Genomic DNA, 26688 nt, shown 5'->3' on the forward strand with positions numbered 1-26688 from the left:
AACTACACAACCGATTTGAACAAAATTAATTTCAAATGAACGGGCTACCTAAAAAACCTTAACTTTTGAATTTTATGAAGATTGAATTTGTGGTTCAAAAGTTATGAAAAGAAACGTGTTCTGAAGACTGTTTAATCTCACTCATGTTTCTCAGAGATGGCTGGACCGATTTTCATGAAATCAGTGTCAAATGGAAGCTCTAGTTGCCCCATGAGACCCTATTGATTTGTTTTGCAATCGGACTATTACTTTGCCTGTTATGTTTAAAAATGTGGAATCCAGCTATGAAAAGAAACATATTCCGATGACTACTTGGACTCACTCACTTTTCTCAGAGATGAATGAACCGATTTTCACTAAATTAGTGTCAAATGAGAGGTCTAGCTACCTCATAACACTCTATTGAATTTTACTATGATCGGACTGTAACTTTGTTTGTAATGTGTCGAAACGTGAAAATCACGAAACTTCATTATCTCAGAAACTACACAACCGATTTGATCAATATTATCAATATTATTATCACATGAGCAGGCTAAGGGTTAACTGATGAATTATGATTGAACACGTGGTTTCAAAGTTTGGCTGCCCTATACGTTCCCATTTTATTTGATTATAATCGAACTTAAGCAACCGTTATATATTGAATTGTTAATAAAACAACTAAAGTCTATTATCTCAAAGACTACATGACTTATTTGAACATAACTAGTGTCATACGAAGGAGTCATCTCTCGAACTTACAAATAACAAACTTCATAACAATTTGATATGTGGCTCAAAAGTCATGGAAAGAAAAGAAATTCGAAGACTATTTAAAACTATACCTGCTTTGATCGATATATGTGGCCTCAACATAATTTAAATGTGGTATCGTACTATTTGAACGTTCAAAATTCATTGATTCCTTGCGATATGTTAAAAGTTTGCAAATGCACGACGAATCGGCCATAGGATATGATCAAAGTCGAATAACAAATCGTTTGAAATGATTGGGTTTATCGAAATGACAATATCCTCGATTTTTGGCTTCTGTACATCGCCCTAATTCTGAATATATTCATATTGGGTGGTGTTCGGTCATTTGCAGCAGATTTTCTGGTATCAATCTGCACCGGAAATACACATATTGGGAGGTATTTAGTCATTTTGGTTGTTTTCCAGAAACTTAAAATTGGTCGTCTTTAAATTCAAAATGGTGTCCAGGGTCAATGTTTGGTTTCTATGCATCATCTCGATTACGGATATATCCATGTTGAGTATTATTTGGTCATTTTCGACTGCTTCCTAAAAGTTGCCATTTAGCAATTCAAAATGGTGCCTGAGGTCAATTGTTAGCTCTTTGCATCATTCTAGTTCCAGAGATACTCATATTGGATGGTATTTGGTTATTTTAGGCTGTTTTTCACAAACCGGAAGTCGCCATCTTGGATTTCAAAATGGTATTTAAGATAATTTCTAGCCTCTGAGCGTCATTCTGGTTGAAGAAACACCCATATTGGGTGTTATTCGATAATTTTCGGCTGTTTCCCAGGAACCGGAAGTCGCCAACCTAGAATCCAAACTGGGATGTGTGGACGATTTCAGCTGCTGTAAATCATTCTAGATCCGGAGATACTCATGTCAGACGGAAATCGGGCATTTTTGGCTGTTTTCCAGTAACCAGAAGTTGCCATCCTACAATTCATAGTGGTGTTTTTGCAACATTCTGGCTCCGGAGATACTCATATTGGGTGGTATTTGGTCACTTTGGGCTGTGTTTCAGAAACCCAAAGTTGTCATTTTGAACTTTAAAATTGCCTGTGAAATAAATTTCTGTCATCTGTGCGTAATTCTGGTTCCGAAAACATTCATATTGAATGGTATTTGGTCATTTCCGGCTGTTTGCCAGACACCGGAAGTCACCATCTTAAAATTCAACATTGTGTCTGTGATCAATTTTTTTGCTTCTGTGCATCTTTCTGGTTCCGGAGATACTCATATTTAATGGAAATCGTCCATTTCAGGCTGATTTCCAGAAACCGGAAGTTGCCATCTTACAATCCAAAATGTTGCCTGAGGTCGATTATGGAACATAGTTGATACCACTAAAACATTCACCTGACAAATTTGGTTCTATTTAGTTGGTTAGCTCTCGAGATGTGCAGAAATTTGTGTTTCATTTGTATGGCATTCCTCCCTTCCAAAAGAAGGAGGGGTGTCAAAACATTATGGACATATTTTTTACCCCATTTTACCCATCTACATGCCAAATTCGGTTTCATTTGCTTGGTTTGCTACCTGTTGCAGCACCTACCTAACCTTTCAATAGTTGGTTAGTTTGTGCCATTCTAAACGCTCATTTCTGCTGGTAAGTAATGGAGCTCAATCATGCCGCCCCTTAACAAGCCTATTTAATCTAATTAGATTTGCTGCTAAACAAGGTTGATAATTTTTTGTGATTTGTTGGTATTTTCGTGATTTGTTGGTATTGCGAAAAAAATCTGACACGCCCAACGTGGGGCTCGAACCCACGACCCTGAGATTAAGAGTCTCATGCTCTACCGACTGAGCTAGCCGGGCACATTCCTTCGAACACATGGCATTGAGTATCGCGTGAAATAATTTCGACCGCAGCGAATCTTCTCACTGACCTTGCACAGCTTGTGTGCATGATTGTACCTTTTGCCTGCACCTGATCAGCGTCATTATCGCGACTAACAGCGGTATGAATGAAACGGATCGTTTGATCTGTGAGCCATCGTGCGAAATCGCGCACAGGGGGTAAGCTTTTCAAACACGCCTGTTATTTAGTCATTTTCGGACTTTGGTAAAGCGTCAAGCGTGCCATTCGTTCACACTTTGTTATCATTTCATATTTTTTTTATACTTGATCCTTTCTCTTGGCTGGTATAGTTTCAAGTATTTCAAACCACCTGTAGAGTTGCTAAGTCCAATCACTCTCGAAGCTGGTGACATTCTACTAGTTGTAACTAAATCTATGATTTAGAGAGGTGTTCGCGCACTGGATGTATTTTTATTGAATAATTTATTTTTATTTTATGACATCTGCTCTAGCGAGCATACCATTTCCGCGATAGTCGCAGAAAAATCAAGGTTTATATTCTTGAAATTATATGAAACTAGAAATTACGTTGTCGATAATTTTCTACATTTTAAAACATACATCATCTTTTCTTCGTATTCGTAACAGCTAACTTTAAACAAAAAATAAAAGTTGAAACAATGGCTCTCATACTTATTTTCGTACGAATCATGTGCGGAAGCATCAAAAATTCGCATTCCTATTTACGTGCGAAACAGTTTGAACGTTCGCTCAAAAAGAAAAAAAAAATTCAAGATCAACGTTTCAATAATTCAAACGTTTTTTGCCTTTCTCCTAGTTGCCTTTCTCCTAGAAAGGTATAGCAATCACTTGCAAAACCGAATGTATAAAAGTGCTCCAAAGGGCCGGATGGCATATATCACTCGACTCAGCTCGACGAGCTGAGAATTTTCTTTATGTGTGTGTGTGTGTGTGTGTGTGTATGTGCAGTTTTTTTTTCTCACTCACTTTTCTCAGAGATGGCTGGACCAATTTTCATGAAATTAAGTGCAAATGAAAGGTCTTGCTGTCCCATAAGACCCTATTGAATTTTATTGTAATCGGATTTTTAGTTTAGAGGTTATGTATCAAAATGTAAAAATCACGAAACATCATTATCTCAAAAACTACACAACCGATTTGAACAAAATTAATTTCAAATGAACGGGCTACCTAAAAAACCTTAACTTTTGAATTTTATGAAGATTGAATTTGTGGTTCAAAAGTTATGAAAAGAAACGTGTTCTGAAGACTGTTTAATCTCACTCATGTTTCTCAGAGATGGCTGGACCGATTTTCATGAAATCAGTGTCAAATGGAAGCTCTAGTTGCCCCATGAGACCCTATTGATTTGTTTTGCAATCGGACTATTACTTTGCCTGTTATGTTTAAAAATGTGGAATCCAGCTATGAAAAGAAACATATTCCGATGACTACTTGGACTCACTCACTTTTCTCAGAGATGAATGAACCGATTTTCACTAAATTAGTGTCAAATGAGAGGTCTAGCTACCTCATAACACTCTATTGAATTTTACTATGATCGGACTGTAACTTTGTTTGTAATGTGTCGAAACGTGAAAATCACGAAACTTCATTATCTCAGAAACTACACAACCGATTTGATCAATATTATCAATATTATTATCACATGAGCAGGCTAAGGGTTAACTGATGAATTATGATTGAACACGTGGTTTCAAAGTTTGGCTGCCCTATACGTTCCCATTTTATTTGATTATAATCGAACTTAAGCAACCGTTATATATTGAATTGTTAATAAAACAACTAAAGTCTATTATCTCAAAGACTACATGACTTATTTGAACATAACTAGTGTCATACGAAGGAGTCATCTCTCGAACTTACAAATAACAAACTTCATAACAATTTGATATGTGGCTCAAAAGTCATGGAAAGAAAAGAAATTCGAAGACTATTTAAAACTATACCTGCTTTGATCGATATATGTGGCCTCAACATAATTTAAATGTGGTATCGTACTATTTGAACGTTCAAAATTCATTGATTCCTTGCGATATGTTAAAAGTTTGCAAATGCACGACGAATCGGCCATAGGATATGATCAAAGTCGAATAACAAATCGTTTGAAATGATTGGGTTTATCGAAATGACAATATCCTCGATTTTTGGCTTCTGTACATCGCCCTAATTCTGAATATATTCATATTGGGTGGTGTTCGGTCATTTGCAGCAGATTTTCTGGTATCAATCTGCACCGGAAATACACATATTGGGAGGTATTTAGTCATTTTGGTTGTTTTCCAGAAACTTAAAATTGGTCGTCTTTAAATTCAAAATGGTGTCCAGGGTCAATGTTTGGTTTCTATGCATCATCTCGATTACGGATATATCCATGTTGAGTATTATTTGGTCATTTTCGACTGCTTCCTAAAAGTTGCCATTTAGCAATTCAAAATGGTGCCTGAGGTCAATTGTTAGCTCTTTGCATCATTCTAGTTCCAGAGATACTCATATTGGATGGTATTTGGTTATTTTAGGCTGTTTTTCACAAACCGGAAGTCGCCATCTTGGATTTCAAAATGGTATTTAAGATAATTTCTAGCCTCTGAGCGTCATTCTGGTTGAAGAAACACCCATATTGGGTGTTATTCGATAATTTTCGGCTGTTTCCCAGGAACCGGAAGTCGCCAACCTAGAATCCAAACTGGGATGTGTGGACGATTTCAGCTGCTGTAAATCATTCTAGATCCGGAGATACTCATGTCAGACGGAAATCGGGCATTTTTGGCTGTTTTCCAGTAACCAGAAGTTGCCATCCTACAATTCATAGTGGTGTTTTTGCAACATTCTGGCTCCGGAGATACTCATATTGGGTGGTATTTGGTCACTTTGGGCTGTGTTTCAGAAACCCAAAGTTGTCATTTTGAACTTTAAAATTGCCTGTGAAATAAATTTCTGTCATCTGTGCGTAATTCTGGTTCCGAAAACATTCATATTGAATGGTATTTGGTCATTTCCGGCTGTTTGCCAGACACCGGAAGTCACCATCTTAAAATTCAACATTGTGTCTGTGATCAATTTTTTTGCTTCTGTGCATCTTTCTGGTTCCGGAGATACTCATATTTAATGGAAATCGTCCATTTCAGGCTGATTTCCAGAAACCGGAAGTTGCCATCTTACAATCCAAAATGTTGCCTGAGGTCGATTATGGAACATAGTTGATACCACTAAAACATTCACCTGACAAATTTGGTTCTATTTAGTTGGTTAGCTCTCGAGATGTGCAGAAATTTGTGTTTCATTTGTATGGCATTCCTCCCTTCCAAAAGAAGGAGGGGTGTCAAAACATTATGGACATATTTTTTACCCCATTTTACCCATCTACATGCCAAATTCGGTTTCATTTGCTTGGTTTGCTCTTGAGTTGTGCAGAAATTTATGTTTCATTTGTATGGGACCCCTTCCTTCCAGAAAAGGGAGGGGTCTCAAACTATCATAGGAACCTTTATCGGCAGCAAAACCCCTACATACAAATTTTCACGCCGATCGGTTCGGTAATTTTCGAGCCTAAACGGATCAGACAGACAGACAGACAGACAGACCGGATTGCATTTTTATATGTATAGATTACAACATCAATATTTTTTAAGAGTGAATATACATTCATTGGACATTTCTTCCCAAAACATGCTAAAATATGCTATAACTTTATAAGAAAAAGTCCTGGAGATATATGGTCTTCAGTAAAAATGTGGGTTTTATGTGCCCCTAAAATTCCTATGAACAATGTTTTTTTTTGTAAAAGGCAAATAACAAAATTTTAAGTACCATGGAACGTGGTGAAATTGATCAATTTTTATAACAATTTCCAATTAACTAGCTTCATGTACATTTTTCCCGAAATAGTATAATTTTAAAACAAGTACTGGTATGTGCTCCAGTAAACCTCCATGGCTATTGGTGAAATGTATATCGTCTACTTCATGAAATAAAATCGATAATTCTATAAGGCACTATGAGGTAAATTGGGGTGAAATTGATCACCATTGAAATCCATACATTCTTTTGGCAATGTGCTTTTTTTCAATATGCTAAAGATAAATGATGATTTCTGTACTAAAAAATATCATTTACAGCTAGTTTGGACACGAAAATAATGATATTTCAAGTTAAAATTTGTTTACTTTGGTTCACGAGCTGCTTGTTGCTAAATTTGCTCTTATTTGATCGTCGTTAGACCGATTTCAATTCGGTTTGTTGCAAAAGCTCAAAAACTAGCTCTGAAAATCTTTATGGTTTCCTGCGAATTCATCAGTATTTCTTTAATGGTAAGGAATGATCATTGTTGAAAATTACATTTTTTGAGCTTTTATCAAAATTTACTCACTTCTCCAAATTTAACGTAATTAACCCTCAACTAAGATTACTTTAAGTAAACTTAATACTTTTTTTTGTTATTTAGAAACTTGTTTGATCAAATTCGATTGAGTTTTGACTGAGTTAGAAGAATTTTTCGAAAATATGGAAAATTGCACCGGGCATGCAAGGGTTAACTTTGACTGGTATGTGAATCATGCGAAAGTTGCGTTTAAGGATACGTTAACATTGCCTAGTGTTGTAAGAGCAATATCTTTTGATTAGTATTTTTTATCACGAATTTTCAGGTGATCAATTTCACCCCACTGATCAATTTCATCCCATTCCACGGTAACTTCTTTATAATATACTTTATTACTTTGTACTCAATGAGGATAGAAATTTTGTTGGTTCATCGAAGTTTCATATTTTTTAATCTTCTACAACTTTGCCAAATAAACCATTCCTTTATCTCTTAACACAAAAAAGTTAGTTTTTTTCTTTCATTTTTCAGTTAATTGTTATGCGGGTCATTCATATATACAATTGTTCCGAAGACATCATCAATCAATACAATCTTTTTGAAAACTGCATTTTGGTTGTGAAAAAAAGAATTCTGAAAACTATTAAATTTCTGGAAAAATTATAAAATTGTATTTTTTAAGTTGACTACACCCTGCAAAGATTTTTTCTCATCCTGTTAGTCGAAATTTTGTTAACTTAAAAACTATACTTACTTACTTTACTGTTTGCTATTTTTGGCAACAGTCCTTATAATCCAATGCCGAGCGAATAGTAGATGCTAGCGTTTGACGGTCTTGGTCAACTATTCTCCAGTTTCCTCGAAAGTCAGCAGCTCGTGCGTCTTCCTCAACAGCGCACAATTACCGGGAGCGAGATCTACCTCGGCATCTACGGCCTCTTCCTGATTCTCTGCTGATTATAGTTTTGGTGGCTTTTACGTCATGCATCCTGGTTACATACCCGGTCCACGGTATCCGGCCGCGTTTTTTCACCTACACTTGGTACAACTCGTGACACATGCGTCTGCGCCACACTCTATCTTCTAACTTGTCGCCAAATATTGAACACTAAACCTTACACTCAAACCACCGAGCACTCGTCTATCAACTTTCTAGCGCCCACGATTCATGGCCGTAAAAACAATCGGGAGGATCAGCGTTCTAAAAAGCGCTAGTTTTGTGCGTGTCTGGAACCCTTTTGGAAGCGGCGAGACATGATGAGTGACGTAACCTCCAACCCCACTTCGATATGCCGTGAATCTTCTTGAAGATATCCGGCTGTCACGCTGGCCTTTAGGTATGCCTTATATTCTTGCTATTTTGTTGTTTCAACTCAGTGTTACGTGTTTACGTGATCTAAATGGGTGAAATTCCTCCTTTCATCTGGCTGCTGGGTTGCTGAATTTATACGACGGGGTACAGGCGAAGTAAGACGGGAGGGGCGGGTCTGGTCATCGGAGGATTTCATCAGCTTATCTGGATACCATTATAATGCTCGTCTGTTGTCTTCCGCGTATACCCCTTCGCGCCTGGTTTTTGGTCCTGTCAAAAGGTTCGGTGGATGCCAGTGGTCCCGTTGTACAATGAAGTCAGTAGCTTGATGCCCTTGACCGACCGTGCAGGGTTTCAAAAGACCCGCTTCCATTACTTCGCATGTCGGCGATCCAATAGAAATAGTATTTTGTGGGTCGTGGCGCTCTGATCGTTTAGGATTTTGGTTTTTCATGCTTAGTTTCCCCTCGAAGATCGCTCTTACGTCTTCTAATAACGAGGAGAGATCTCATTCCTATAACCTCAATTTGTATCGCCTATTAAGTCTGCGCAATCGTTTTTCAATTCATACCGTTCGACACTGTGTTGAAGTTGTGGCGGAATTGCCTCCGTCTGATCGTTACATGTGTAAACTCGACCTCGAGCTGTGCTGCCTTCGGCCTAAGCTTAGGAAAATGACTGGAGAGCGACACTATACTGACGACTTTTCTCTCTCTTCACTCTAACAGCCTCATGCATGAGCTATTCAAGAGAGCTCACATACAGCTACAGCTTAAATAAGGCAAAGAAACTGTCTTGTGTTGCGTACGACAGCTCATTCTTGCGCATGTATTTTGTTCGTTCGGACATGACAGCCTAGTTTGCTCATTTTGAGGATGTCCTGTTCCTGTTGACAGCCTGCTGATCGGCTGCGGCTGTCGTCGACTTGCATTTTTTCGTTTCTCCTTTTTCACAGGCCGGTGGCATATTGAATACAAAGCAAACCGTTTCCATTGTTGATATTATTCCCCACGTAAGAAAAAACGTGCTTCGCACCATCTCTCTTTCATTCTTTCATCGGCCTTACTGTCGTGATCATAATCACCTGACATCCCGCTCGGATTCGTGTTGAAGGATGTCGGAAGATTACAGGCTGTCATTCGCGACAGCATGGAAACACCAACAGACATATGAAGATGAAAAATAACAATCCGTATGGAGTTGCATGTGTGCTGTCGTCAGTTGCTGTCGAACTGTTCACCGAACGTGTGGGGAGCAGAGAGCGCTGTGCAATACAATGAGAGCCGGATCAGTTGAAAATTTGCTGTCATTGTCTTGCAGTCATTTTCATAACACTGCTTCGGCCTACTTCTAGTCTTCTTCTCTGCTTGTCCCCTTTTTCGACCGTCGACAACCTATCGTACAACTCCCCGCAACAGCCGCTTTCTTCTATGATTTATACTGTGACCGGCGTTCTACAAAACACTCCCCTCAACTTCGCTTCGGAAATCACCGGTCAACGTTTTTTGGAGTTTTAGCCCTAAACACTCGCGAAATTCGGTTATCTGTCCTATGTTTTACTTAACTAAATGCCCGCAACAGGTTCATAATAACCATAGTTCGTGCGATGGAATTGGTTCAAAAGCATCGAAGAGGGCCTCAGCATACGTTGAGATGCACGGAAATTCATCAATGACAGCATCTTCGGGGAATCCAGTTCAGCGTTTAGAATCTTGGCAATGCATACAGCCTGTTGTACTTTGCGGCGGTGCTCTAGAGTGTCAAGTCCTAGCAAGCGGCAACGATCCGGGTAGGGTGGCAGATTTGTAGGATCACGCCAAGGTAGTTCATTCAGGGCCAATCGGATGAAACGTCTCTGTATACGCTCGAGGCGCAGGTTCCATGAAAGCTGGTGCGGACTCCAAACCACACTTACGTTTTCTAGTAGGGGTCATACAAGTGAGCAGTATAAAGCTTTCAGACAATGGGGATCCTTGAAGTATTGGCCGTTCAATGCGGTGAAAGGTTATCACTTCACATTTTGTAGTACTTAAAATTAGCGAGTTTAGTTTACACCACGTCACGAAAGTATTTAAAAGTGATTGTAGACGATAACAATCCACGATGGTGCGAATCGTCAAGTAAATTTTTAAATCATCGGCGTAAACTAATCTGCAACCAATCCCAAGTGCATCAGCAACGTCATTGAAGAAAATAATAAAAAGAAGCGGTCCTAGGTTACTACCCTGTGGTACACCAGACTTGTTCGTGAACGCAGACGATACACCTGATCCAAGCTTAACTTGCAAAATTCTATTGCACATGAATGATTCAAGCCATTTAACGAACCGTGATGAAGCACCAAGACGGGAAATTTTGTTCAGCAGTATTCGATGATCAATTCGGTCGAAGGCAGCTTTGAGGTCAGTATAAATAACGTCAACCTGTACGTTTCGTTCGAGTTCAGAAATGCAATTCGACGTGAAATCCATCAGATTTGTTGTTACAGATCGCCCAGGAACAAAACCATGCTGGTCCGAAGAAATGTAGTTGCGTGTGCAATTCAATACAATAGAGCTTACAATGATCTCGAACAATTTAGACGCAGCTGACAGATTAGTTACTCCACGGTAGTTTTTGACATTTCGTCGATCACCACTTTTAAAAACCGGAAACATATAGGAGTGCTTCCATACCTCAGGAAACTTCCCTTGAGCCAAAGATTGGGTGAAAATTGTGCAAAGTGGAGCAGCCAGAATATCAATACAACGGCACAAAAGAACGGCCGGTATTCCGTCAGGACCAACAGTGTACGAACATTTAAGTTTCTTGGCGGCGGTAGTAATCATGTCATTTTTGTTTATGTATTATTTCAATCAAAGAAATAGTTATCGGTTTCCGTTATACTCTACTAAATTTTTTGGAAATAAATATTGAAATTCAGTCCGCAAATATATATTTCGACTGTGACTTACAGTCTTCCTCAGTGCTTATGTGGACTGGTAAAGAGCAAAGCGTAAATCCTGTTTTTTTATTTGTAGTAGGTAAAAATGAAAATTTAGCACCCTTAATTGGAGTTAGGTAGGGAATTATGCGGTCGATTGTTTACCGTACCATGTCTGGGGTTTTTGGGAAGCAGATTGAATAGCCATGAGGGGTGATTACCTGCGTCTTTATTGAGAAGCGTGCATGAGTGTTGTTTATAAATTTCTAAACTTTCAGCTACGTCTAATTTCCATAAATTATTAACGGGGCGGAGGAGGTGAATGTTATCCGAAGTTAGTGGATGTTCCTCGTTAAAAATATGTTCAGCCACTTTTGATTTGAAATTGTGTGGTGGGGCATTTGTTGAAACTTTACTTGCTTTGGTCACTTCTGCGAAATGTTCTTTGAGACGTATCCCTAGGTTACGTTTAGTTTGTCCAATGTAAACCATGTCACAGTGACTGCATGCAATTTTATAAATTCCAGCTTTGTTCAGGGTATCAATAGGGTCTTTGGTAGACCCTTTCTATGTGAGCTCTTCATGGCAAATATAGAAAGTACATTAGAGAAGAGGAACATCTTACCGTTTCGATGGTGGAGGTATGTGGATGATATTTTTTGTATTTTGAAAAGGGCGGATCTTGAAACTTTTTTCATATCCCTTAATAATACCCGATACCCGATAAACCGATAACTATTTCTTTGATTGATCTCAATCACTCTGCTGAGACGCTCGTTATAGATTTTCTAGATATGTATTATTTGTTTTTTGGATTTGCAAACATAGCATTTAATTATCTATTGATATTGAAGCTTTTATGATATTGGATGCTCAATGAATCCATTACGTTACAAATATTCTCTGTGTTTTTTTTTGTCTCAAATGAAAAATTCTTTTCGGAACTTATCCGATTTTCGTTCATGTTATCTCACCGCTGTCGCCACGAATGTATTCAACAACTTCGAAGATTTCCCCATCTAGCTCCACCTCAGCACTAACACCACTAGCACTCCGACATCTTTGACAGTTACCTGCTACCATGTCATCCGCAAAGCCAAGAGGCATGTGAAATTTCGTAATGATGGTGCAGTTTTTTTCCACGTTTGCTCTTCATACTGCACCTTCCAAGGCAATGCTGAACAGAAGGTTTGAAAGCGCGTCCCCTTGCTTCAATCCATCCAACGTACGCATGATGTAGATCCCTCCTGCGTCATTCGAATCAGTGTCATCGGAAAATCGTTTTCTAGTATTATGTGCCACAGCCAAGGATGAAAATTATCACTCGCGCTCATTTTTTTCACAAGGCGATAGCTCATTTAATAAGCAAATTTTTGAATTACTTTGTATGACGAATTTGAAGTCCTCAAGTAGTACTACAACTTTGTCGAAGAGAGTATTGCTTGTAGTCAAATACCGGAGCCGTGAGAGCTCATTTAAGAAAATTATCGCGATATTTATCGCGATAATTTAAGAGAATGTGCTCTCATAGTTTAGATGTTTGATAACATTTTTCGAATCTCGTTTAGCAGTTAGGTGCAAAAGTTTTGTCTTTTTCAGCCATTTCAGCGCAATCCAACTTGGGGAGGTAGTGCATCAAACCGGTCAAAGTTTCACTTTTTCGACTTATATAGAAAAGCACAGATAGTGTAGTTCATGAATTGGTCGATATCGAAAAAAATTTCTTCGATACCAAATATCCTAGAAATGCATAAAACGTCGAGATCTGGTGTTATCTTGAAAAAAATCGACTGACAAAGTAGCAACTGAAGTTAATACCCTGTCTCTAGGCATCATTCATACTAATTATACTATATACTTCCTAGCTGGTCTCGAGATACAAGCGGAAAATCGAGCATACGACGACTGGCTGACAAGCTTCGATTTACCACTCGGGGGAGACTATTAGTATCAATAGCATTGTAGCGCACAATCCTCCAAAATTAAGAATTGGAAAGTTTTTGTGCTGTTCTATTTCAATAAATAATAGATATGCAAAGAGAAAGGCCAAATCACAAATGTAGTACATACTTTCCGACGTTCATCGATTTTTTTTTTTAAAAACGAATACGTGATTAGAAGTACATTTTCTCCTACATTTGTTTATCTTGCCATGTTTGAACAAAATTTCAAAAAATATGTTTTTTGGAAAAAATGCATCTCGTTTATGTTAAAATTGTTTAAAAAAAAACATTAAAAGCTTTTCCTAAAAGACGAAAGGATGCCACCAGCATTGCAATGATGTAAAATCCCCCTAGTGTAGAAAGCACAGAGCTTTGTTTCTTGTCTTCGCGGTGTCACTTCGAAAGGGATCTGAAATTATCACTCTGACACTTGCATGATTGGCAAAATTTAATTTATTTTACAGTTTGTCGAAATAACCGCAAACAAACAATTTAGCGATTTCTTGTAGGCTTGCCCCAAAACAAATACAAATTTTATCTCACCCAACAATTGAACGATTGTCAAAAGTTTACCCTGGACACGTAAACATCTTGATTTTATGGAAACAGGTAAACTTGAAACTTGTTCTAGCGTTAGCAACACTAGAAAACTACATCCAACCAAGTATCGAATGGCGAGTTCTACGAGGTGTCAGAACAATGATGATACAAGCCGCACATAGCAAATACACATTTTTTTATTCCATGTAAATCTGTTTACGATGATTTGCACAATTAGCCATATATTTCCTGGTGAGACAAAGTGATACCAAGACGCTACTGGAAATTATCAATTCCATGTGTATTGGAAACTATCCACCTTTCGCTGTTGCTAACTTCAGATTGCCTTTTTGAATAGCCGTTGACATGATTGCACCTTGCGCCGATTATTCTGTAATTATTATTCATTTTTACCAACGCATTGAAAACCACGCAAGTTGATAGCTATAATAAAGTCATTATCACTTAGTTTATCGCTGAGTGATTTTATGGTTCACGTTATGCTTGATTACTATAATCAGAACATTGAGCTGCAAACGAACGCAGGATGACACTAGCATGGTTTGCTCTGGTAGTGCGTACGGCTGATCGTCAGGTGACGGATTACGGTGCCCCTGTATAATTTTATTACCTGTTAATGATTTTTCACAATCATTTTAAATTTGCATCGGTAAACTTGCCCTCAAGCTACAGCGCGATTAACAGCTTTAATGGTGAAGTGGCCACTTGGGTAAAAATTGCCGTAATGTTAAAATTTTATCAGCCACAATCGCTGTAACATCAACTTTGGGTCAAGGTCGTTACGGTGCATACTTGTCCGCACAAAAGGTAGCAAAAATAAACAAAACGCCGTTTCAGTTTCGTGGCGAAGCTGATTTCTACTGTGAGCAGCGCCTACGGTGCAACGCTGATTTCATAATAATCGATTTCTCTTTCCTCTCTTTCCCAGGGTCTTGCGTTTACGATCGAAGAACGGCAACTGTTAGGGATCCATGGTTTACTTCCTGCCAACGTTCGCTCCGAGGAGGAGCAACTGAAGCACTGCTTGATTCTGCTGAATCGCTACGAGAACGATCTGGATAAATACATTTATCTGGTTAGCCTGATGGATCGTAACGAGCGCCTGTTTTACCGGGTACTGGCGTCGGATATCGGCAACATGATGCCACTAGTGTACACGCCAACCGTAGGTTTAGCTTGTCAGAAATACAGCATGATTTTCCAGCAGCCGAAGGGCATGTACATCACAATCAACGATAAAGGACACGTGTACGATGTTCTGAAAAACTGGCCTGAGACGGACGTGCGTGCCATCTGTGTTACCGATGGTGAGCGTATCTTAGGCTTGGGAGATTTGGGTGCCAACGGTATGGGAATTCCCGTCGGAAAGCTTGCCCTCTACACAGCTCTGGCGGGTATCAAACCCCACCAGTGTCTACCAATTACGCTGGACGTGGGAACCAATACGCAAAGCATTCTGGATGATCCGCTTTATGTTGGACTCCGGCATAAACGTGTCACTGGGGAAGCTTACGATGAGTTCATCGACGAATTCATGCAGGCTGCTGTTCGCCGTTTTGGCCGTAATTGCTTGATTCAATTTGAAGATTTTGCCAACTCAAACGCTTTCCGATTCCTTGATAAATATCGTGACAACTACTGTACCTTCAACGATGACATCCAAGGGACGGCATCGGTCGCCGTCGCTGGACTGCTGGCATCGTTGCGCGTGACCAAAACTAAGCTGAGTGACAACAAGGTTCTTTTCCAAGGTGCTGGAGAAGCCGCTCTCGGTATTGCTGAACTATGCGTCATGGCCATGCGCAAGGAAGGCATGTCCGAGCAGGAAGCCCGTCAGCGAATTTGGTTAGTAGACAGTAAAGGTAAGTTTTGAAAGCAATCCAATAGCGTCGAACTAGTTTATTTATTCTATTACTAATCGTTCCAGGTCTGATTGTGAAAGATCGCCCGAAGGGGGGAATTTCCGGCCACAAACACCGATTCGCACATGAACACGCTCCTGTCGATACATTGGCTGAGGCCGTTAAGGAATTGAAACCGACAGTTATCATCGGAGCGGCAGCAATTGCTGGCGCTTTCACGCCGGAAATTCTTCGTTCGATGGCCGAAATCAACGAGCGACCGATTGTCTTTGCTTTGTCCAATCCCACAAGCAAAGCCGAATGTACTGCGGAACAAGCTTACGAAAACACCGATGGTCGCGCAGTCTTCGCTTCCGGATCGCCATTCGCTCCAGTAACTTATAACGGAAAAACTTACCACCCAGGACAAGGCAACAACTCATACATTTTCCCTGGTGTTGCTCTCGGAGTGATTTGCGCTGGTGCAGCAACCATTCCGGAGGACATTTTCCTCATCTCTGCTCAACGCTTAGCAAAGATTGTCACCGAGGCTGATCTGGAACAAGGCAGCCTGTACCCACCGCTGGAAGCAATCCAGGATTGCTCGATTAAAATTGCCGTCCGCATAATGGAGTACGCGTATAAAAATGGTCTTGCCTGCACAAAGCCAGAACCGAGCGACAAGGAGGCTTTCGTACGTTCCCAGATGTACGACTTAGGCTACAAGTCATCTCTGCCTGCGATCTACCCGTGGCCTAAGTTGTAAACTACACAGGTTATCTTTTTGTGACGTTGTTTTTCGTATTTTGCCTAGCAAACAATTTCAAACGCGGGTTCCACATCTGTGAGCGATAAGTTGGTTTATTTGAGGAAGATTGTAAGAAGAAACACTATTGTATATTGTTTTAAGAGTTGTAGGCTAATTTAGGTGAAATGATTTCTGTCAGATTTAAATGAACAAGTACTAAAATTGTAGCGTTCGTCTTTTGTTTCTCATTTAAATTCTGTTGTATTATCATTCTGTTTTGTTTTTGTCATTGTACGCATCTGCGTACCCCCTGCATCACGTAAACCATAAGAAAAGCTTCAAACCTGTAATTTATTCGATTCAACCTATTTCGTAAGATAATATCTGCTGATGAATAAACTGTAAGATGTATGGTAGAACGATGAGTAACTAAATGGTATCACAAATAAATGTATAAATGGCTATTAACTCGGTAGATTGTAGTGTTTTCATGGCGCTATAAACACGGATTTGAAACTTTCCCAAACCTCTCAGGATCGTTGATTCATGTTTATTCGCATGTTCCAGGATAGTCTCTTCGTTTAATCTGATTAAAATGTGTTTGAGAAGATCACCAACCGGGAAATTATTTTTGGTAACAATGAGAGTAGATAGAGCATAGAAATTTTCAAAGGGATACATACGAGAGTAACTTTTTTTTCACAACATACGCTGATAAAAACATTATTGAGAAGGTAATAATATCGAACAGTCAACAATTTAATGTATACTCACGGTAAACTCCAAGCGATTATTCCAAAACATCCTCGTTAACGATGCTACTCATCGGTCTCAGTGCAAACAAACTCATCTGTTCTTTAGCGGCAAGGAAACCACGCATATCATCATACCGTTGTTCATTTTTCCTAGACCTTCTGGCTTCCTCTCCCTCATCCTCCGAATCACTACCGTCAGCCAGGTTTCTTGTTGCAGCAATTTCCTCCATTTCTTCATCCAATCTGTTCAAATCAATACCTTTGTCTAGTAAAACTCGCTTTTCGCGCTCTCTAAAGTCCGCCCCGATAGGTTTTATCCGTTCACGAAGCTGTTTCAGTACCGGTTTGAAGTGCCTCTTAACAATCTTTGCGTTAATTCCTTCCAGATCATCTAGGAAACCAATCGATTCACGCCTACCCTCACACAGATTTGGCTCGGTACCATCGACAGCAAAAAACTCATCTCTCAGTACTGGTTTATCCTGCTCGGAATAAACTTTATCTTCGCCCTCTTTATATTCTGATGTTGCTTCCGGTTGGCTCAACGAGTCTAAGTTCCCCTGTACACAATCTTCCTTGTTTATCAGTTTCCTCACTGTAACAAGTAAACGCTGACATTCCTCACTGGATCCTACAATATCGTTTGCGATGCATTCCAAAGGATTTTCCAAAGTTTCAAGGGACGTCACCAGAATCTGCTGATCACAGCGGTTCAAACTATCTTCCAGTGTCTGATCCATCGTGCTAAACTGGTGGACAACATTGAGTAGCTTAGCAAAAACCTCCAGCGACAATGTCCTCAAATTGGACACTTCAGGAGGCAACTTTTTCCTACAAGAACGCACTCGTGCTACCCGTTGCCGACCGTTCTCGACAATGATGCTCAACTGTCTGAGGCAGTCATTTGTTGTCTTCGAAATAATGCACGTAAGTTGTGGCAAATTGCATATGAATAAATTGGAAGCACCACTTGCAATACTAAGGCCCAACCGAGTCAGGTATTGAGATTGCACATAAGCGAAAACGTTGTAAATATCCTAAAAATCTAACTATCAAAATATATTCTCATTCAACTGAATGAAGTACCTTAATGGTTCTCAGATTTAGTTGACTCATATCGGTATTTGCATCAAACAAGTCACAGTCCTCTAGTTCTTCCATTGGCACGTATAAGTGACTGAACTTATCATCAAGCTGCCAACAATTTTCCAAAGCTTTCAGGGCAGTGTGAATAGATTTGATGATTTCCTTCAAACACCGAAACACCTCTCCCGCGTAGACTTTGTCTTCTGCAACCTGAGGGGTGTTGATATATTGGCTTTCATGCAGAAAAAGAATATTTTTTCTGATTGCTGCCTCAAAATTATTAAGTGATTCAATTAGTTCTGTAACCATTCGATGCTGTCGATTGTAATGCCATGTTTTGATCCAATTGTAAAAACAAGCACTTCCGCAGGCCACAGTAAGTCCCAGAAGAGAGAAAGTCCACTTAGAACGGTTTATGCTGGAAAGCCAAACAGCAGCCCCTGATACCGCACTAAGCCAAATGAATGTGGTTTCTGTGCGGTGTGCGTTTGCAACTTTTGTATTGTATTCATAACTTTCTAAACATTCCTCTAATATTTCTACATGATCAACCAAAAGGCGCTTCGAGTTAAGAATTTGTAGAATGGTATTAACTTTGAAAAACTGTAAAGAGCAATAATTTAGCTACTTTTCTCTAGACTTAGGAATAACTTACATTTGCATCTTTTGTGCCGAAATCAAACAGCATCTTAACGTAAAACTATGAGACTTTATTAACTTAAGCAAATCATAATTATAAAGTGAATTTTCTCACCGAACGTTTGCCGGTTTTGCTTTCAGAAGAATGCAAATATAAACAAAGGAACGGTGACCAGACTGAATGGTTACCAATGCAACAGTACTCCTCTGATAATGTGTCCAAGTAGGAATGAACAACGAACGAACGTTTTTTTTATTTTGTTCACCCGAGATGTATTTTGCGGTGAAAACAGTAAATGGACAATGTTTTTTGTTGCAACCATTAAAAACATGGTAATTCTACAGTAAGCTTGCAAACGTTTTTTGTCATTACATGTTCTAACAACGTTTTTTGACGTAGAATACGTCTTAGGGCAACAATTACAGGGACCCATTTTCAATACAGGGATCCAATTTCAAAACCGAAAACATTGAGAGCGTCAGAAAAAATGTCTAATTTCAAACGTTTTAAACCCAGTCAGTTTCCAACCTATTTCTGTCATTTTTGCAGCAATCGATTGAAAAATCATTTAAGCACCCGTCCAAATGCAGAAAATTGTAATCTGATTGTTCAAACAATTGTAATATTGAAAATTGTTGAGCATTGTCGGAACGAAAATGTCAACTTTTGATTGGTCGCTTGCTGCCTTTCCCTAGAAAGGACGACAGAATGGAGTACCTAGTTAGCCGGGAATGCACTCTTTGGGTTATATAAGAGACTGTTTCACCTCAAGCAAATCAGTTTACTAGCAGCAGGCAGCAGCAGCGGACATCAACACCGATGGCAGTAGGCGAAGTGGATCAGCAGCGGGCAACAGCGGCGGTGGTGGTGGTTAGCTGCAGTTCCTACCTCTTTCAGTTCGGCTTTCCTTCGATCTGAGTTGAACCCCACCAGTGATGATCTAATTCAGATATCGTTGGGTGAATACAACCCGACAACTGAATACAACTGAAAGAGACTCGCACCGCCAGGTGGTTTGAGAAGCCACCATTATCCAGCGTATGTATATATAGGGTGTGTGCACATAACGTGTGTGAATATCTGTATCGTGTGTCCCTAATATATAAGGTGTGTGGCTAGCGTGTGTGGCTTGCTATATAGCGTGTGTGGCTAGCGTGCGAGGCTAGCGTGCGTGGCTTGCTATATAGCGTGTATGGCTAGCTGTATAGCGTGTGTGTATGTTTATGGCGTGTATGCATGTCTGTAGCGCGTGTGTGCATGTTTATAGCGTGTGTGGCCTGTTATATAGCGTGCGTGGTTTGCTGTATAGCGTGTGCATGTCTGGCGTGTCTGTGCATGTCTATAGCTTGTGTGGCTTGCTATATAGCGTGTGCAGTGCATGTCTATAGCGTGTCTATGCAGCGTGTTTCTTGCTATATAGTGTGTGGCTGGCTATATAGCGTGTGGCTAGCATGCGTGGCTTGCTACATAGCCTGTGTGGCTTTCTATATAGCGTGCTTGGTTAGCTGTATAGCGTGTGTGTATGTTTATAGCGTGTGCATGTCTGTAGCGTGTGTGTGCATATTTATATCGTGTGTGGCTTGCTATATAGCGTGCGTGGTTTGCTATATAGCGTGTGCATGTCTAGCGTGTCTGTGCATGTTTATAGCATGTGTGGCTTGCTATATAGCGTGTGTGGCTAGCATTATAGCGATTGAAATTTTCATTTATAATCTACTATATAAAAATGGAATTCCGTAACGCTTGATCTTATTGATATTATTCCCTCAGTCTCTGTGGTGCACAGTAATCATCATCATTTTGAATCGTTCTAAATCAAAAATAATAAGCGGTGACATGTAGGTTTTTTAACATGAAAATGTTCGCTGATGTTAAGGAAAGACATTAGTTATAAAAAAATAGTTATCTAATTACTAAAACTTGAGATATTATTCACAAAACTACGTAAAACTTGCAAAATTATGACTTTCTGTGCTAAATTTGCCTCTAAATCAAAATTCAAAGCGATGACATATGATTCTTTTTTCACTAAAATGTTTGTTAATGTTCAGGGAAGACATTCGAGGAAAAATAATTAGTATCTGATTACTAAAACTTGAGATATTATTCACAAAACTACGTAAAACATGCAAAATTATGACTTTTTATACTTAGTTCGTCTCCAAATCAAAATTCAAAGCGATGACATGTGATTCTTTTTTCATTAAAATGTTCATTAATGTTTAAGAAAGATATTTGAGAAAAAATAATAGGTATCTAATTACTAAAACTTGAGATATTATTCACGAAAATACGTAAAACACGCAAAATTATGACTTTCTGTGCTAAATTTGCCTCTAAATCAAAATTTAAAGCGTTGACATATGATTTTTTACACTAAAATGTTTGTTAATGTTCAGGGAAGACATGTGAGAAAAAATAATTAGTATCTGATTACTAAAACTTGAGATTTTATTCACAAAACTACGTAAAACAAGCAAAAATATGCTGAATTTGCCTCTAAATCAAAATTTCAAGCGATGACATGTGATTTTTTTGCATTAAAATGTTTGTAAACGTTGAGAAAAGACATTTGAAGGAAAGTAACAAGTATCTGTTTACTAAAACTTGAGATTTTATTCACGAAACTACGTAAAACTTGCAAAATTATGACTTTTTATGCTGAATTTGCCTCTAAAACAAAATTTAAAGCATGTGATTCTTTTTTCATTAAAACGTTTGTTAATGTTTAGGAAAGACATTTGAGGAAAAATAAATAGTATATGATTACTAAAACTTGAGATATTATTCACAAAACTACGTGAAACATGCAACTTTATGAATTTTTATGCTGAATTTGCCTCTAAATCAAAATTTAAAGCGATGACATGTGATTTTTTACATTAAAATGTTTGTAAACGTTCAGGAAAGACATTTGAAGGAAAGTAACAAGTATCTGTTTACTAAAACACGAGATTTTATTCACAAAACTACGTAAAACTTGCAAAATTATGACTTTTTATACTGAATTTGCCTCTAAAACAAAATTTAAAGACATGGCATGTGATTCTTTTTTCATTAAAACGTTTGTTAATGTTTAGGAAAGACATTTAAGAAAAAATAAATAGTATATGATTACTAAAACTTGAGATATTACTCACAAAACTACGTGAAACATGCAACTTTATGAATTTTTATGCTGAATTCGCCTCTAAATCAAAATTTCAAGCGATGACATGTGATTTTTTTTACATTAAAATGTTCGTAAACGTTTAGGAAAGACATTTGAAGGAAAGTAACAAGTATCTGTTTACTAATACTTGAGATTTTATTCACAAAACTACGTAAAACAAGCAAAATTATAACTTTTTATGCTGAATTCGCCTCTAAATCTAATTTCAAAGCGATGACATGTGATTCTTTTTTCATTAGAATGTTTATCAACGTTCAGGAAAGATATGTAAGGAAAAATAATTAGTATCTGATTACTAAAACTTGAGATATTATTCACGAAACTACCGAAAACACGCAAAATTATGGCTTTCTGTGCTAAATTCGCCTCTAAATCAAAATTCAGAGCGTTGACATATGATTTTTTTTCACTATAATGTTTGTTAACGTTCAGGAAAGACATTTGAGTAAAAATAAAATGTATATGATTACTAAAACTTGAGATATTATTCACAAAACTGCGTGAAACATGCAAAATTATGACTTTTTATGCTGGATTTGCCTCTAAATCAAAATTTAAAGCGATGACATGTGATTCTTTTTTCATTAAAATGTTTGTTTATGTTAAAATATAAAATGTATGTTTGAAGATGATTTTCTGTATACAGCACAACAATATTGCAGCCTTCTAATAGCGCTCTCGATCAACCAGATTAGTTGAGAAAATTCGTTATCGATATTGTTTTAGCACATTTTGCATGTTGTAGGATAAGAACAACGATATCCCGTGCCCCAGAGCTGAGTCGAGAAAAAATGCAGTTCGAAAAGATTCTCGACCTGATCGGGGATCGAACCCGATATCACAACCCTGTGGGAGCGAATCGACATCGCTAACCACAGAGCCACGAGGACCATATACAGCATACAGAATACAGAAAATCACCGAAAAATTTTTTTTTTTAATTTATACGTTTTTATACGATAACATGCGAAACTTTGACTTTTTATGCGCAATTCGCCTCTGAATCAAAATTCAATGATTTGTTTTTTTTTGCAATAAAATGTTCGTTGTTCTTTCATCTACAATTTTTTTTGCAGAATAACCCATATCTCGAGCATGAGCATTTTACATTTCTGATGTTTTCGTAGTTTTGTGAATAGTTACATTTTACGGCATTCGATTTACTTTTGTACTTTTGAATTTGAATTTGATTTTTATTAGAGAGCTTTTAACCAGAAGGTCATTCAGCTCTTAATCTTACTGTTTTACTTTTTTTGCGTTAATCCAAACTAGAACTCACATCTAGCTGCAGGAAAGGTTACGATTCATTTGTTTGAATATCGATTAAGAGGCAGCTTAAGCATTAAAAATCTTTTACTTTCTTATTTTCTACAAAGTTTTGTGGATTAAAAAATGGCGACTTCCGGTTTCAGGAAAATAACCTAAAGTGATATATGGCCAACAATTTCAATACTTCCGAAAGTGGACCTCCATACGTCATTTTATAGCGATGACACATTTTTTTTTCATTAAAATGTTTGTTAACGTTCAGAAAAGACATTTGAAGAAAAATAACAAGTATCTGATTACTAAATTTGAAATATTATTCACAAAACTACAAGAAACATGCAAATTTATGACTTCTGAAGTGATATTTGGCCAACAATTTCAATACTTTCGAAAGTGGAACTCCATACGTCATTTTGAAATCCAAAATGGTGACTTCCAGTTTCTGTAAATCAGCCCAAAATCACAAAAAAACAATCCAATATGGGTATTTCCGTTCTGCGCGTTCTCAGAATATTGAAGTAGGGTATCGAACGTCTTCGTCAGTGGTTTTCTTCGGTAGTTTTATTGGCGCAATCTTATGCAAAAAAGGTCCGAAGAAAACCACTGACGAAGACGTTCGACACCCTACTTAAAGTGATGATGGAAGTATAAGATGTAAATTATATTTATGAAGTGAGTTGAGCTAATGCAGCAATGAAATATAAAAAAAAATCTATCTTTGAAACCTTTGATCCCGAGCATCGCCGGGAATGTTCAACTAGTTGCTAATAAATCACCTCATGTAGAATTTTATTATCACTGTAAATCATTCAAAACTAAATAAAAAATTTGCCATGTTGAAAAAAAAAATTCAGTTGTCAATAAATGGCATTGACAAACACAATTAACCTCAAAGTTTATCTGAAGAATTTCTGAGCTAGTGAGCCTGAATCACATAACTTTTCGCGCAAGTCTTACTAATTGCAGCAATCAGTTGTAAAATTATCTACGCTATCGTAAAATGCAGAAAATTGTTATTTGAACTGTTATATCATAGATGGGGAATGCACTGTTTGCCCATGTATATAGCCTCTTCGTAGCCACTGCCTAAATTATGATATCTTAGTGCAACTTGATACAAAAGACAATTTTCACTAACTGGCAAGTAGTGCACAGAGTGACATTGCTGTTGCTGGCTTTTGGGGAATATAACCCTGATAGTAAGCAAAGTGACATTTCTGCTGCTGGCTTGTGGAAAATATAACCCTGGTTTACGTGTCATTACAGGGATGCCAGATGTTAAGACATGTCCTAATATTGAAAACATTTGAGCGCGTGTGAATAAGTGGAAGCCTAATAGTCGGTTGATTAACCGCACTCGATTTAATGTGTCACTGGAAGTTTGTAAACTTTCAACGGGGACCGTGTTCACAGATTTCCTATGTATAAAGACATTGTTTTGTGGAGTGTGAAGATATTTGAAAAATGACCTGGCCTTCCTGTATCATGATTTCTTGACGGTAGGGTATGTCTTAAAACCACTTACAGTTGTTAAAATTCGAAATCGATTTTTTCAATAGTTTCGCTGTTTAAATTAAAAAAAGTCAGTGGAATATATATTTCTTTTGACATTCCTTATCAAAAGAAAATATAATATACATACCCCTAAAACACCCTACTGAGTGTGTTTCCAAACCTATTCCAAGAAATACATTGACATAAGACAAGCTGTCGTATTCTACGTTACCTCTGCGGTCGTGTCTTATAAACAACCTCTTCAACTATTTTTGTTGTTGAATCTACCAACGACAATAATTTTACCACATACATAAGACATACGTAACACCCAGGAAGAAATCTTCTAAAAAAGTTGGTACAAAATGATTTACTCGAAAGTACCAACCTCTGTAAAAAAAACCTCTGTTTGAGTAGTTTATGGAGGTTGTGTACGTGCGCAGCCCTGCATTTGTCTCGTTCCCACTCGAAAAATGCAGCATTGATTTTGTAAACAACTTTTTGACAGTTTCGTAAGGGATTTTGTTAAGGGCTCGAGTAGAGCCGCGATGAAGAAAATTCATTCCGTTCATTTTCGTCGAGCAGTTCATACTGGTGTTGGTACCGAGTGATGTAGGGCAAAGAGTACCAAAAAAAATCGCCAGTGTTACGTATGTCTAAGTATGTGATTTTACCATGAAAAACAGTGTCAGTGACTTCTAAATGTATGGGAAAAATGCCTGAAAAAATGCTGTTAAGATACATAACAACCCCCCTTTTTCATGGTAAAAATGGCAAAAACAATAGGGGTCTTCACATCGAGCTCGTATACGAATACCCATCCGTGAACTGTGTATCTTCCATTACTCGTCAATGGAGGTGAGTATTTTTACGGCTGGGTATTTGTTTACGAGCTTGACATGAATACCCATAATGTTTTTTATGGTTCTAAACAATGATATTCAATGTAAAATTGATGTATTTACATTGAAAAACATAGTATTATCACATACATAAGACATACGTAACACTTAGGAAGAAATCTTCCAAAAAAGTTGGTACACAATGAACTACTCGAAAGTACCAACCTCTGTAAAAAAACCTCTGTTTGAGCTGTCTTTGAAGGCAGTGTACCTGCGCAGCCCTGCATTTGTCTCGTTCCTACTCGAAAAATGCTGCATTGATTTTGTAAAAATTTTTTTGACAGTTCCTTATGGGATTTTCTTTGGGGCTCGATTAGGCCGAGAAAAATAAAATTCATTTTGTTCATTATTTATCGAGCAGTTTGACAGGGCGAGGTGCGTAGTACTATGGGGCAACGTGTACCAGAAAAAAACGCCAGTGTTACGTATGTCTTATGTATGTGGTATTATGGTATAACCACATACATAACACTCAGGAAGAAATCTTCCAAAAAAGTTGGTACAAAATGAACTACTCGAAAGTACCAACCTCTGTAAAAAATAAAACCTCTGTTTGAGTAGTTTATGTAGGTTGTGTACCTGCGCAGCCCTGCATTTGTCTCGCTCCCACTCGAAAAATGCAGCATTGATTTTGGAAACAACTTTTTGACAGTTTTGTAAGGGATTTTGTTGAGGGCTCGAGTAGAGCCGCGATGAAGAAAATTCATTCCGTTCATTTTCGTCGAGCAGTTCATACTGGTGTTGGTATTGGGTGATGTGGGGCAAAGAGTACCAAAAAAATCGCCAGTGTTACGTATGTCTAAGTTTGTGGTATAACCACATACATAAGACATACGTAACACTGGCGTTTTTTTTCTGGTACACGTTGCCTCATAGTGCTCCGTACCTCTCCCTGTCAAACCGCTCGATAAATAATGAGCCAAATGAGTTTTCTTTTTCTCGGCTTTATCGAGCCCCAAAGAAAATCCCATAAGGACGTGTCAAAAAGTTATTTACAAAATCAATGCAGCATTTTTCGAGTAGGAACGAGACAAATGCAGGGCTGCGCAGGTACACTGCCTTCAAAAACAACTCAAACAGCGTTTTTATTCAAGGTGTGGTACCATTCGAGTAGTTCGTTTTGTACCAACTTTT

The 26688-nt window shown here is 38.2% G+C and overlaps 2 protein-coding genes and 1 non-coding gene across 6 annotated transcripts in view; 1 reads left to right on the plus strand and 2 right to left on the minus strand.

Annotated features, from left to right (window-relative positions):
- Positions 1 to 16711, plus strand: part of LOC129718690 (NADP-dependent malic enzyme) — a 47885-nt gene extending 31174 nt beyond the window's left edge. For both annotated transcript variants that reach the window (XM_055669726.1, XM_055669728.1), the window contains exons 3-4: positions 14576 to 15509; positions 15575 to 16711. In XM_055669726.1, coding sequence (XP_055525701.1) covers positions 14576 to 15509; positions 15575 to 16254 — 1614 coding nt within the window. In that variant the 3' untranslated portion in view covers positions 16255 to 16711. The remainder of the gene's footprint in view (positions 1 to 14575; positions 15510 to 15574) is intronic.
- Positions 1 to 18878, minus strand: part of LOC129718691 (uncharacterized) — a 97954-nt gene extending 79076 nt beyond the window's left edge. The window contains exons 1-4 of one of the 3 annotated variants that reach the window (XM_055669731.1): positions 18733 to 18878; positions 18078 to 18680; positions 17011 to 18028; positions 16422 to 16947 (exon numbers count right to left, since the gene is read on the minus strand). In XM_055669731.1, coding sequence (XP_055525706.1) covers positions 17027 to 18028; positions 18078 to 18680; positions 18733 to 18765 — 1638 coding nt within the window. In that variant the 5' untranslated portion in view covers positions 18766 to 18878 and the 3' untranslated portion in view covers positions 16422 to 16947; positions 17011 to 17026. Of the gene's footprint in view, positions 1 to 16421; positions 18029 to 18077; positions 18681 to 18732 lie in introns of those variants that run through there. The other 2 variants (XM_055669730.1, XM_055669729.1) reach the window with 2 other exon arrangements.
- Positions 2490 to 2562, minus strand: Trnak-cuu (transfer RNA lysine (anticodon CUU)). Its single transcript has one exon. It is a non-coding gene; the product is annotated as a tRNA-Lys (tRNA).
- Positions 18879 to 26688: the final 7810 nt, after the last annotated feature.

Source organism: Wyeomyia smithii, chromosome 1 (assembly GCF_029784165.1).
Source record: "Wyeomyia smithii strain HCP4-BCI-WySm-NY-G18 chromosome 1, ASM2978416v1, whole genome shotgun sequence".
Classification (NCBI taxonomy): Eukaryota; Metazoa; Arthropoda; class Insecta; order Diptera; family Culicidae; genus Wyeomyia; species Wyeomyia smithii.